Source organism: Myotis nattereri (genome assembly GCF_964212035.1).
Source record: "Myotis nattereri genome assembly, chromosome: 11".
Taxonomy (NCBI): domain Eukaryota; kingdom Metazoa; phylum Chordata; class Mammalia; order Chiroptera; family Vespertilionidae; genus Myotis; species Myotis nattereri.
The window spans coordinates 63,882,175-63,896,235 of record NC_138086.1 but is presented as its reverse complement, the minus strand read 5'-3'; the positions used below and the strand labels follow the sequence as shown (position 1 = coordinate 63,896,235).

Genomic DNA, 14,061 nt, shown 5'->3' with positions numbered 1-14,061 from the left:
CTTCTCCCCTATTCTTTTCTCCGTCCTCCTTCAGAAATGTACGTGTATCCAAATGTAAGTGTTCATTGTAAGTATTCAAATGTCTGTGTTCAAACTGATGAATAAAATTAATCTATCAAAAGAAAAAGAAAGAGGAACAGAATGTGGGAGATGGTAGAAATTAAATATTGTCTGGAGAAATATTCTCAATAGTTTTTGCATTATAGTCTCCTATGGACCCTTTTTACACAATTTTTTTCTTCCCTATCCTCTCTTCCCAATGAAAAATTAATATTATAGGGAGGCTGAATATGTGTATCTGTGGTTTATACACTAAGTGAGTACTATTTTGTTGCCTGCCCCTTAGGAACCAATTCCCTTGCCTTGGGGGTAATATTGCTTCCAACGAGAACTCAAGGTCTGGAGAGATTGTCCTGGCTTTCAGAATGCTGTACCATTTACTCTTCCACCAGGAAGGTGGAGTAAATACCTTTGCCCCCTTCCTACAGATGAGAAAGCTACAATTCCTAGTGGCAAATTCACTTGCTCGTAGTCCTGCACAAGGTGGGCCGCAGAGTCAGGGTTGAAACCCAGTTTATGATGCCATAAGATCCAGAATCCTGTTCTCTATTCTTTAAAAACATTGTCTAACTTGGCAGTTCTATAACAGGCACTACCCCAGAATAATTCCCAGCATGGCAATAAATAAGACTGAAAGCACCTTGTTAATGTTTGTTTTTACTCTCAAATTCTTTTCCTGACAAATTATTCCTTGCTAAAGATTCTTGAGCCAGCCTTGCTGTGCTTCCAGCAGCACTGACCCTGAGGCACCTTTGGCCATTTGAGACTATGCACCCAAGAGATGGCTTTTGTTCCCGGGGTCAGAGCACATCCTGCTATTGCTCTTCTTCTTCTTCTTCTTCTTCTTTTTTAAAAAATTGATTTTTAGAAAGAGAGGAAGGGAGAGTGAGAGAGAGAGAAACATCAATATGAGAGAGAAACATAGATCAACTACCTCCTGTATGCCCCCGACTGGGGATTGAGTCCACAACCCAGGCATGTGCCCTGACAGGGAATTGAACCAGCAACCTTTTGGTGCATGGGATAAGACCCAACCAACTGAACCACACCAGCCAGGACCTGCAATTGCTCGTCTTACACAAACAGTCTTTGCCTTTTTTTCTTGACATTTTGTTATGATAATTTTCATCCAGCAGAAGGAATGAAAGACTTTTACAGCAAACACCCATATCCACACCACCTAGATTCTGTAACATTTACTATACTTGCTTTATGAAATAACTATTTATTCACCCCTCTAGCCACCCATTAACCCAACACTGTTTGGATGTATTTCATAGTAAATTTCAGACACAGCCCTCTTTCCCCCAAATTCGATGACATATAGGCTTTTAAAAGGAGAGTAACACCAGCCTTGTTCTTGACGTTAAAGAAAGTGAGCTTAGGTCACAAGTTCAGATGGTGTTTCCAGATAAACAGGTTCCACCCACCTCTTTAATGTCCCGCTTGTGGAGGGCTATGCCACCTTTTCCAACAGCCCACTGTTTCTTGTCAGGAAGAAAGTAACCATCACAAAGCAGTTGAAAGAACACTTGCTTATTGTAACTGCCATGGCTTCTTTCATCCATTTATGTGTTAAACATGAAGGTCAAAGCATTTCTTAAAATGGGATCATATGCGTCCTAAATGAAAGGACTAAAATTCCCTTTTTTCCTAAGGTTTTTATAGTGTTTTGAAAAAGGTAAAAATTAAAGACCAATACTTCCAACCTATAAATGTCAGGCAGTATTCTGAGAGCTTTGCATGTATTAACTCACTCTTCAAAGTTACTTCTAGTGCAAGACTAGGGGTCAGCAAACTTCTCCTGGCAAGGGCTAGAGAGTAAACACAGGGTGGGCAAAGTAGGTTTACAATTGTTCGTATGGAAAATCATACAATAATTAATAAACAAGGATACAAGAATAAACTGTGCTTCACGTATCAGAACTGTACACCTACTTTTGACCCACCCGGTACTTTAGACTTTGAGGACGTCTGACTCAAATACTCAACTTGCTGTGGGAGCACAAAAGCAGCCACAGACAACATGTAAAGGAATGAGCATTGCTGTTTGAATAAAACTTTCTTCACAAAAACAGTCGGCAGGCTCTTGTTTGTCAGCGCCTGTACTGGACTAACAAAAGTTAGAGACCATTCTCAAAAATCGGTTTCAGGACGTCTTATAGTCAGCTCAGGACCGAGAGCTCGCCAATGCCTCAAAGGCCTTTTAATTGAATGGTGGGTCACATCAGCTCTCTGTGTGCCTGCCCTTCCATCTCTTGCTGCACCGGGAGAAGACCATCATTAATTTTTAATCTATGGCATAACAATGCCAACTTAAAACATCAAAATGCATGAAGGCAGGAAGCGTTGAATTCTATTGCTGCACAGCTGAGAATACTGAAATACTATAGCATCTGGCCTGTGTCCGTGAACAGTCAGGGGTTGCTGAAGCATCATTAAGCCTGGTCTCTGAGAAGTCACGGAACCCTGAGGACCACAACAGAGCAAAGGGACAACCAGGACAGTGTAATTACAGACTTGGTAGATATACCAGGGAGATACTACAACAGTTCATCAAATAATCAATATGTGATTACCTAGAAGGACACGAGATACTGATGGCAACCACTATGCCTTTGCCGGGCTGTGCCAAGGCTATTTAATTTCCTTCCACAATGCAGAAGGACACTGGCCATGCAAATAAGAAGGAAGAGCTACCATTGCTAAAGCAAAGCTTGCTCTTTTGTCGAATGAGACGGAGATTCGGTGTATTAGAGCTAATGTCCAGAGAGACTATGATTTGTGCAAGGATACAACCAAAGGTGATGGGTTACCAATGGCTCAGTCAGTGTAGAGCTGGAGACAATGAGGGGAGTGGTAGACTGAGGTAAGGATGCGGGACCGGGAGAGCACCTGGGCTGGCTTGGCTTTTATTGGCAAATTGGTCACCTATGATACTGAACTAAGGAATGCTCATGAACCACACAGATGATCTACTGAATGAAGGGACTGCCACTTGGAAAGCAGAAATATAAAGTATTCCTGTCATAATGACAATGGATCTGGTATTTTTATTAATGCCAAGAACCATTAAAAGCAACAGTAAATCTAGCAAGAATTTTTGAACAGCCACAAGATAAGGAGGAGAGCCTCTTTAAAAAGCTGGAGTTCATTAGCGCATACACTGAATATGAACGAACATGAGTATGAATCATCTTAGAACTGAATTTGAATATTTTTGTTAATTAGTAATGCAAACATAACTCTACGAAGTGCAACGAATTGGACGGTGGGTGTAGGAAACCAGGATAAATTAGGCGCTGACCATACTTGTACAAGGATGCAGAGTTGGCCCCTGCAACATACGAGGGTGTGGGAAAGCCAGACATAGCAAAGAAGGAAAGCAAAGGCAAACTATTTGTAAAGGATGAAAAATAACATCTGGGAGGAAGTACAGCTAGAGAAATGTATGAGGTGAAGTGGGGTGAAGCCCATGAAAAGTCTAGCACAGCGCTGGGCAAACAGTAAGCATCACCAGGAGATGGTGTCTGGGTTCTTCTATCCTAGGGCATAGGAAGGGAGTAGGAAACAGAAGCAGGAGTGAGAACAGTGGTTACAACCGTGGTCCTCACACTTGGACAAGTGTCAGGCGCACCCACAGGACTTCTTAACTCCCAAACTACTGGGCCCCCACTCCGAATGTGTGATTCAGCAGGTCTGTGATGGACCAGAGAATCTGCATTTCTGACGAGTTCCCAGGCGATGTCCTTTCTGCTGGTCCCAGACTCCAGAATCACCCAGTTAGAAGCCCAGTCCTGGATTCGCTCTGGGTTTGACTCCAGCTCTACCTGTCTGGTGCTATTTGTCCCATTTTCTCTTGTAAAATGAGAGGGATGACAACCCCCACGGGACTGTTGTGAAGAACAACATAAGTAAAGCTCTTCACCCAGTACTCAAGGCACATAAGCACTCCCTACATGTTAGCACTCATTACAATTAAAAGGCTGATGACAAGGCGATAATTAGGCAACAACACTCAAGGTAATCATATTGTAACTGGGTTGGTCTGAGATTGCACCATTCACATTTTTTTCTGATGGAAAGTCAAGTCAAGGTTACATACAACTCTGTTTACAAGCGTCTCACTGCTCGGTCAGCCAGACCATGTCACCCTAGGAGACATGGCTTGCCTGGGATGAAGTGGAACCGGCTTTTATCAGCATTATTACTCAGTTACTGTTTAACCAGGTGAGTAAAAGGTGAAGCATGTCTTTAAAACCTCACCAGTGTGTGCAGGCTATGCACCTGTTTCTTTTCCTGGATGGTCCTGACCACACCCGAAATTTTACTGGACCTGACCTCTGAGTCACAGGCAGACATACTGGAGATATCAAATTGCAGTCGCGGTGAAAGTGTGGTATTTGCTTCCTGTTTGGATGTGTAAGGTTGAGCTCCTCATAACCACTTGACCACAGTCTAGACCACTCGCATCTCCTCCCCCATCAGTGAGTGATGGCGGCTTGGGTGATGGCTGTCAGAGGCCAGGTAAGGATAACAGCGAGTATTGTAATCCACGATTCTATTGGCTGTTCTTGTTTTTCTAAAGCAACTAACCACGTAATGCATTAGTTCCTCTCTAGCAATTCTATAAAGAAACGCATACCCCATGGACACGGACAATAGGTGGTGAAGGTTTGGGGGTGGCTAGAAGAGGTCAATGGGGGGGGAACAGGGGACATGTGTAATACTTTCAGCAATAAAGATTTTTTTAGAAACAGATTAAAGGAAAAAAAAAAGAAATGCACATTTTCAAGTTACATTTCAAGAAATAAAAATCACCCGGAAAGATTAAAGAAGATTCTCAAGTACTTTTAATGATCATCCATCACTGTGGAACCTCCTTCATTTTCCTTATTCTGTTTTAAGGAGAAACCGCCCACTTCTGCTTCAAATTCGGCTTCAGCTTATACACGGCCCCTTGGTGGCCCTCCCACTTCAGGCTGTCTGTCCTTCGATTCAGAGCCTTTAAATTCTACAGCAGCTTGTCCTCGCCCAACCAGCATGGCTCAGTAGTTGAGCGTCGACCTATGAACCAGGAGGTTGTGCTTCTATTCCTGGTCAGGGCACATGCCCAGGGTTGGGGGCTTGATCCCCTTGTGGGGCGAGCAGGTGGGAGCAGATCAATGATTCTACCTCATCATTGATGTTTCTACCCCTCTCTCCCTTCCTCTCCAAAATCTCTCCCTTCCTCTCCAAATCAGGACAAGGGCAGCTTGTCCTCAAGTGCCCTTGCTCACTGTTGAAGACATCGCCTTGGATGCAAAGTCTATACTACCTTAGAAGTCGTTCAGAGTACTCCAAAGAGAGCAAATTCTTTTTTGGAGGGTTATGCATTTTGATAGGTCACAGCACTTGTCAGCAAGAAGGGAAATATAAAAGCACAAAACTTTGGAGAAAGAAAACTCATGTGTCTAAACATTTTCCTCACACTGGCTTTACTCGCCTCCCCCTTGCGGAATAGGTCTACAGCCAAAGCAAGTCTCGCTGGGGACAAAGCCAACAGCCTGACTGCATTTGGGAGTGAGAGGACAGCCTGGGAGAAAGAATGATGGGCAAGCCTTTTATCCCAGGTTGTGTCAATAGTAAGGGGGGAAAAGAAGAGATATATTTCTTCCCAGGGAAGTAGCCTTCTGCTTACTACACATGAAAGCCAATTAAAAGGCAATGGGATTGATTTTTGTTCGGGGCTTGCAGAGTCGATCTCATTACTTCAGAGACATACCGTGTCTCAATATCTAGAATTAGTAGAGTTTTCATGTTCCCCCACATGCATATTTCCTTAAAAACAGTTATTTTTAATAATTAAAAAAGAGAAAAGGGGAGGATTGTGAAATAGTGCAAATCCCCTCAGAATTTACTTCATTTTATTTTTTATTGACTTTATTGGAGCGACACTGGCTACTAAAATATAGGCTTCAGGTGGACAATTCTCTAATACATCATCTGTATCTTATATTGTGTGTTCGCCACCCCAAGTCAAGAGTTTATTTTAAATATGTGACTCAAAATGCACCAAGTTAATCGAGGATGATATGGTCCATCAATGCAGCTTGTTAAAACCTTCCAGACATGTCTGAAGCTACAAGACTACAAGGCCGTGGAGACTAGATACGGCGAATCAACATTTTCAAAGCATGCTAAAATGAAATGCTCTTGTAGGCTTAAAAGAACATTTTTTACAAATAAAGGTAGGAGAGAGAGAAATCAGATGATATTTAGGAAACCCAAAAACTAGAGAAAATGCACAGGAGGGGAGGCATTTAAAGTGGTCTTTTAAAAAGTGAATACAGCCCGGCTGGTGTGGCTCAGTGGTTAAGTGTTGACCCATGAACCAAGAGGTCCTGGTTTGATTCCAGGTCATGGCACATGCCCGGGTTGTGGGCTCAATTCCCAGTAGGGGGCAGGCAGGAGGCAGCCAATCCATGTCTCTCTCTCATCATTGATGTTTCTATCTTTCTCTCCCTCTCCCTTCCCTTCTAATATCAATAAAAACATTTAAAAAATAAAAAGTGAATAAAAGTCACTAGGAGGTAAAATATATTACTTCAGCTTAAGATAGGCCACTATCATCTGACCTTGGCTTAACCTCTGACAATCAAGAAAAAATGCTGACCCTGCTCATGAATGCTAGCAATCTCAGTTCTACTGTTCACTTCTGCATTAAAAAAAAAAAAAAAAAAAAAAAAATTCCAAGGTAGCTTATTCTCTGGTAAGGAGGGAGCAGCAAATCTGCATAAAATGGAGAACAATTTAAAATAATCGTGCCAATTTATGTCTCTTTTCTGAAATTGCTTTGTACGATGGTCACTATAGCAATTTTAAATAAGGCAAATGATACAAAATCACTTACAGTCTCAAAAGAATTTCTGCTTACGGTATACACTCTAGGTAACTGCAGTGGAACTTGGCTTTGCATTAGCCATGCAAGTGAGTCGTGACCTCTGGCCTTCCCAAAAGGCCAAACAGAAATCTAGAATATTCCAGGAAAAAATATTAGTCTGTGTTGAAGAAGCGTACCTGCCAAAAGTCCAATTCACTGGCGTACTAACAGCGCTGATTAAAATTCGATCTGCTATTGTAATGGTTTGAGAATTCTAAATTTCTTACGTTCGTGGTCTCTATCCTTTCTTCATAATTTTACCATATAGTTTACCATACTGATTGCTCACTGCCTCCAGGCACTGTGTTCAACGCCAGTGAAGGAAGTACCCATGATTAGGACTGATGAAGTCTCTGGGGCTTGTATTCTCCCAAAGAGAGATGGACAGCAACAAGTAAACAATGAAAGATGACAAGAAAGTATACAGAGTGGGGCAAAAGTAGGTTTGCAAAAGTAGGTTTGTGAGTACATGAAACACAGGGGTTTAGTCTTGTTTTATTACTTATTAATTATTGTATTGTATTTGTACATACATTTGTATATATAGGATGCCTCCAAAAATGTATACACTCACTTTGAATAATTATAAGGGGAGTGTTTATGAAAATGTATTTCATTTTCAAAGTTGAGTTATCAGCTGCTAAAGTGTGTATACTTTTTTGGGGTCACCCTGTATATTGTATTATATTCTATATTATTAATATATATGTTATATTATATGGTACCTATTGTATATACATTTGTATATACAAATTATTTATTAATTATTGTAAAATATGTAAATCTACTTTTGCCCCAATCTGTATTAGAGAGTGTATTGAATACTATAAACAAAATACCCAAGGAGATATGACAGATGGCTTCTGTAGGTGCTAATGCTTATGGGGTTCAGGAGGGCCTCTGTGCTTAGGTGAAATATTATCTGAAACCTGGACATGCAGAAAACGGGACGACAGGAACTGCAGGCCGTGAGCCAGTGCAAAGGCCCGGCGTGGCAGCGCTGCGGTTTGTTTGATAAGAGCCACGGCTCGTGGGGCTGGAAGGCAGCACACTGGGAAGAATGGCATCGACAGGGCAGTAACAGGTAAAGGCAGGAGCCAGCCGTGGCTCATGGCACAGAAGACGTCTTGCTTTTGTTTAAAGAGCAATGACAACTGCTTTTTAAATACACTACTGGCTTTATAGTTAGCAATGATGATTTGGACTCCTGTTTGGTGAGTGGCGGGTGTGTGTGTGAATGTGGGTGGCAGGAGTGGAAGCAGAGAGATAAGGCAAGAGACTGCCGACCTGGGATAATCCAGGCAAGAAAGGAGAATGGCCCAGCCCACGTGACAGTCACAGAGATGGAGAAGAACGGGCAGATGCAAGATCTGTTTGGAGGTGAATTTGATGACTGCTAAGAGAAAAGGGGGCGGGGGAGGAAGAGGCGCCCAGGTTTCTGAAGGTAGGGGCCATGGAATGGAGTGGGGTCCTATTCTGTTTTGGCCATTAGGCTAGAGAGGGCCTGTGGGGCATCTCCATGACGAGGTCGAGTAGACAGCTGGATGAGGTGCTCGGAGCCGGGGGAGAGGTCTTGGGTAGGGATGCAGACTGGGGAGAAAAGATGCTGCCCGGGTCCTGGCAGAAGACCCAGACACACATGCGGTAATTAATAAAAGCTTAGGAGATGACTGACGGGTCATGACGAAAAGGGCAAGCGAGCGTTGTGCACGCTGGAAGAGTCTGGCTCTTGGCAAGGAGCCCTCAGGAAACGCCAGTGGAGTGCCAGGTGCCGGGCTGCTCAGTGACTAGTAATTGACAGCGACGAGTCTCCAGAAGGCAATGGGCTGCTGTTTCAGGCGCTGACCCTCGCCGGCTGCCCTGGCGCCAGGCCGCTGTCGGCTGCTGGTACCTTCTGTCCCCATCCTCCGTATCTTTCCTCCTGGTGGTTTAACGCCCGACTCAGGTGTCTTGCTTTGTCCTTGATCACCGTCGTTTTTGCCCTCACGCTCAGAAAATACTGTCGTTGCTCTGACTCTGTTCGAAGGACAGTCTCTGCACCTGTTCTTCCCAGTTTCTGAATCTGCATGAATCATGAACACTGGGTACCTGTTAGGTGCCTGGCATGTTCTCGACACGACACATATATTCCATTTATGGCGCCCTACAAAGTCGGTGTCTGCCCTTGGGGTGGGGGGAGGGGGACCTTAATCCCTTAATCCCTCTGAAACAGAAAGTGCTTGGCTCCAGGCCAGGGGCCTAGAAGGGGCTGCAGGAAGGACTCATAACAAGGCCTTCTGGCTGCAGCCGGCTCCCCTGCCTGGGTGTGCAGAGCTCGCTGGATTTTGCCTCCGGAATCAGTCTGTACCCTCGGCTCACCGAGTCCCCAGCAAAGCCCGTTAGGTGGTTGGTAGCTGCTGCCAGCACCAAGCATCCAAGTCCAGTGGCTGGTGTCCGTACCTGGAGCGACAGTGTGTACCTCTGTGACTGCGGACTCACGTGGGGCCCTGGTGTGGGCATTTCTCATGTCCATTGGGAGGATCCTGACCACAGAGGGGCTCATGGCCTGGGAGAGTGTCAGTCATCAGAGAAACAAAGAGATGGGGAATGTTGGGGCATCCCAGCTGGGCAGGCTTGCCAGGGGCAGGAGAGGGGCCGAGGACTGAGCCGGGGAGGGGGGTTGGGGGGAGAGCAGGACTGTGTATAAAAGGAAAATGCGGGCTCCTAACAGCTAGCTAAGGGATGAGATGGCAAAGACAGGAAAAAATCCGAACTCACTGCTCACAAGCAGCAGCCGCCATGGCTTCACGTAACTGTGTTCATAAAGCTTCAATCTCCCTGGCCACACGCGCGAACCGAAAGCGTTCTGTCTTCATGAGGCACATCCCCCGAGCAGGCGGGTGCGTTAGCAGGCAGAGGCGTTCGCTCAAACACGTCCGCAGCAGCATCAATGGTTTCCCCAACATCCAAGAAGAGGTCGTGCCTTCGCCGAAGGAGGCCATGTCCTGGGAGGCCGAGCAATCGGGGCAGGAATTGTGTGCCGTTCATGCCGCACAGGAGGACAAAGGGAACTGAAGCCGCTCCTGCAGGCACTGGGCACTCACGTAAGCAACGAGAACACTCGCCCCTCTCTAGCTGGCCCCCGCCTGGCTGGCTGGGCCTCATGCTGCCACCCAGGAAATGCAGCCGGTGAAAGCCCATCTCAGGGTCGGTTTCCGGGCAGGAAGGGGACGCGGAATTTCTAGGGGCAAGCTGCCTAGGAACCCGGCCTCAGCTGATACAGGTCCACAGGGGGAAAGCTTGGTTTCAAAGACAGACAGGAGAATAAACAAGCTGCACACACCACGGCCTTCAGTCACAGCGAACGGTGGCGGCTGTGGCACACGGCTCTGCTTTGCTAAGGCGTCCGCGGCATCTCCTTCCGACGCAAGTGCATCATGAAAGACATGAGGTGACCCGCAGCCCGCTGGAGGTCTGAAGCTTCAACTGAACCCAGCAGAGCTTCTGTGAAGCTATTCTGAATCCACCCATTTCCATTACACCTGCTCATAGGACTACTGATGTGGTTCCAAGGATTCTGAGAAACAGAGGAGTTCTCTCTCTCTCTCTCTCTCTCTCTCTCTCTCTCTCCCCCTCTCCCTCTCCCTCTCTTTAATCTCCCTCTCTTTTACACACACACACACACACACACACACAGGTAAACTCTTAAATATATCTTTACTACATGCATCACAATTTTGTTTTCCTTTAATATGACACGCAGAGTACCAACAGACAAGTTCTTTGCTGCGTTCCCAGCACCTAGATCACCGTCAGGACAGTGGGCTGCCCGTATACGTTTGTTGAGTAAGCGAAGAGATGAATATTTGCTCTACCCTGTGGATTTAGAACCTACCTGGCCTTGCCTAGAGATTTTTTATTTGAACTCCCAGGAAGAGACCTTAGCTCTGTACTAAATGCACAAGCATGCTTTTCATGGAGACATTTCAGCTCCTCTAGTCCCCAACACGTGGCTATATTTTTTCTGATGGAGCAATACTAGATGTGAAGTAGGACCGAAGGAATTTTTAACACCTTGTTTCTTAATTCTCTCCCAAAGCACCTTATTGAAGACATCTCGTCAAAATTTTTGTATTTATCCTCCTCTTTTCTGATTTGGTTATTACTGAATAACCAAAGGCCAACGGTCAGCAAGGTGAGTGCCAGGCCAAGGTCAGACTACCCGATAAAGATGTACCTTCATCCTGAAGAATTCCCTAGGGGTCAGCTACTTTCCCCTCTCAGGCTATAGCCCTTGGATGCAAATTCAGATTACTTGATGAATTTTAATGCCTTTTCAACAGAAGTAAAACTTTATGTAGAAACATTTATTAACTAGTGAAAGTTGGCTGTGGGTATGGGTACCTAAGTCAGAGACGGGTTCAAAACCAGACCGGGTCAGGCTGCCACAAAGCACTGATGCTCAAGAATGAATCTCAAGAGGTTGTCCTTGGAGCCCCCACCCCATCCCCCATAGCGCAGATGTGACCCTTTTAAAGAGATCAGCTACTCTCTATATTTAACCAAAGTCCCAATAACAAAAATACGCAAGGACCCGGGACCTTTGTTTGAAGGGTATTAGTCTGGTTGTTAAAGAAACTGGTCTGAATGAAAATAGAAAACAAAGCCTGAGTCTTGCCTTTCAAGTCCTGCTGGCATCCCAGGTGATAAGAGACTGAGCAGCAAAAATGAGAGGTAGGGAGAGTTCTGGGGCTGGTCAGCATTTTTATGAGTCCACATACTGCTTAAACCTCTCTCTGAGAATGAAGACACAGTCACTTTTCTTGTAGAGATTTTAAAAAAATGTCAAGTCAGTAAAACAAAGTATAAAGGTTAGTTAAATGTGGGTGTTGAGAGTACCGAGAGATTTATTATGCTCTGTCTTGTCTCTGTTGGAAGCATTCCATAATAAAACATGATAAAGGAATCAGAATAGCAGGAACAAGGAAAACAAGCCACATGCATGTTTGGTGGGGGGGTTATAAAGGATGCTCGCTCTGCCTCTGCAACGGTCAAAAACATAAGACATTCGATTCCAAGTTAGTTAGTATTTTTAAAATAACACCTGTCTTCAAAATATAGATTAAGATGTTGCTTTTGGTGACACTGTAACAAACGTTAATAGAAACCAACTCCCAGGAAACCTGAAAGCCATCCAGTATCAACCTCGTGCTGACAATTCATCATATTTAACAAGACGTATTGGAAAGAGCCGAGTACTGACCTCCCCAGGACAAATGATCCTCTTGGGACGAGGGGCCTCTTGCTGTAACTGATACACTGCCAGAAACAACAACAGAAAAGTTAATTACAATTCGAAAACGGCAACCCATCCCAGCATGCCTTCAAAGAGTGCCACCTGAGTATGTCTCCAAAATGGCAAATATTTCAAACCAAACACACAGAGGAGACAGGCCTGCTTTTTACACTGAATAAAGTCAGATCATTTATATGGAAATTAGTCACTGGGAATGTAAACTGGCAAAATCGATTTTTTTATTCTTATCAGGCCAATTTAGTCTCCTAATTGTTACTGGCATTGTTCATTTTATGGCTTTCTTGGAAGAGTAGATAACCACTGAAATTCTTGCGACTGTGGCAAAGATGAAATTCTACTTGTGAGTATGTCAGTAGTCAGATCCTGTAATAATAGGTTTCCTGGATTTAAAGGCCCACGGCTCCTGACATACCAGGGAAAGACTGACCTTACGCAGGAGCGTCACTCTCTGAAATGCTACAGGAACGGACAAAGACACAACTGCCCCTGTGACTGAATGGAACCCCGACTCACTGCTCTCCTGAGTTTTGTTTCTGCCCTGCCTATCCCCATGCGTTCTCATCTGTTGGACTATTTCCCACCCATTGTCACTCCTTTTCCTTGGGCTCTTTCATATCTTAAATAATAATAACGCTCACGTATCCTGTTTTAACGACAGACTTCCAGGCGTGGGCATGGAGGAAAGCGGGTAATTAAATAGAAAAGGACCCTTTATCAGGCGGTTCTTTGTGATTCCTTTCAGACTGGAACGAATGCATTTCTGCCGTGTGGCTAGCCTGGTTACGTCCCTGAGAGGGACGCTGCCTGTGCAGGTTCCACTTTCATGAACACAGAACTTGAAAACAAACATAGTTGCTATTATCTTCAGAATCTTGAGAGGGAAGAACTTAAATTTTAGGTGGAATAAATCTTTGAAAAAGTTAAAAACTCAATCATATAAAGCCCAGAAAATGTAATAACATATGCAGAAATTCCTGATTTACTCCCAGGTCCAAAAATAATATTAAATTGAAAGGCAGATGACTATGTGGAAACAATGATAGCACTGATGGGATATATGTTGTAATCATGGCTCCCCAATGCCGTCGGCTCAACGGTTACTTTCTTGCCTAATTAAGTGTAGGCTACCCAACGTCAGCACAGAGAGGGACCTATCTAACCCTCTCAGAGATGTGTAATGCGCCACATTTCTGAGCTTAGGTTGTCCCTTAGGTACCCACATATGGAGACAGAGCAGAGGTGGCTTCTTGGCAAAGAGAGAACGCGGGGAGGAATTGACCAAAGGTACAGAATGAATAGTGGACATGCCACTACAGTCCTAGCAGGGCCCTCCTTAAACCCTGAGAGAGGCTCCTTGATGCCTCTTGAACCAGCCCCTGCACCAGCTGGCTGCTTTTTAGGGGGATACGGCTGCTGCTAGTGAGTGCAGTGAGAACCAGAGGCCAGTTCCTGCAACCACAACGCTCCTGATCCAGAGTCCTGTGTCCCCTTCTCTCCCACTGCCAATGCCTCAGTCACGTGTGTGGGGTGTGGCTGGACAGCTATGTGGACTCCATTTTTAACGCCTCCCTTGGAGGTGACAAATGAAGGACATCTATTACAAGGGAAGCATTTTCAGCTAAGCATGCCTTTGCAAGTCGTATCAGGACACATTTGAACATGTGCTATGGCCAGGAATCATAGTCAGCATTCTGTGGAGGCTTAGCAGATGAATGGAGAGGAAGGGAGAAGAGACAGAAACCAGCACTCTGAGTGCCTGTCATGTGTCAGGAACAATCTTTTA

The 14,061-nt window shown here is 44.8% G+C and overlaps 1 protein-coding gene across 1 annotated transcript in view; it reads right to left on the bottom strand.

Moving 5' to 3' along the window:
* Nucleotides 1–14,061, bottom strand: part of CHN2 (chimerin 2) — a 228,516-nt gene that overhangs the window by 76,982 nt on the left and 137,473 nt on the right. The window contains exon 3 of the mRNA XM_081102278.1: nt 12,225–12,280. Within this exon, the coding sequence (XP_080958404.1) occupies nt 12,225–12,280 (56 nt within the window). The remainder of the gene's footprint in view (nt 1–12,224; nt 12,281–14,061) is intronic.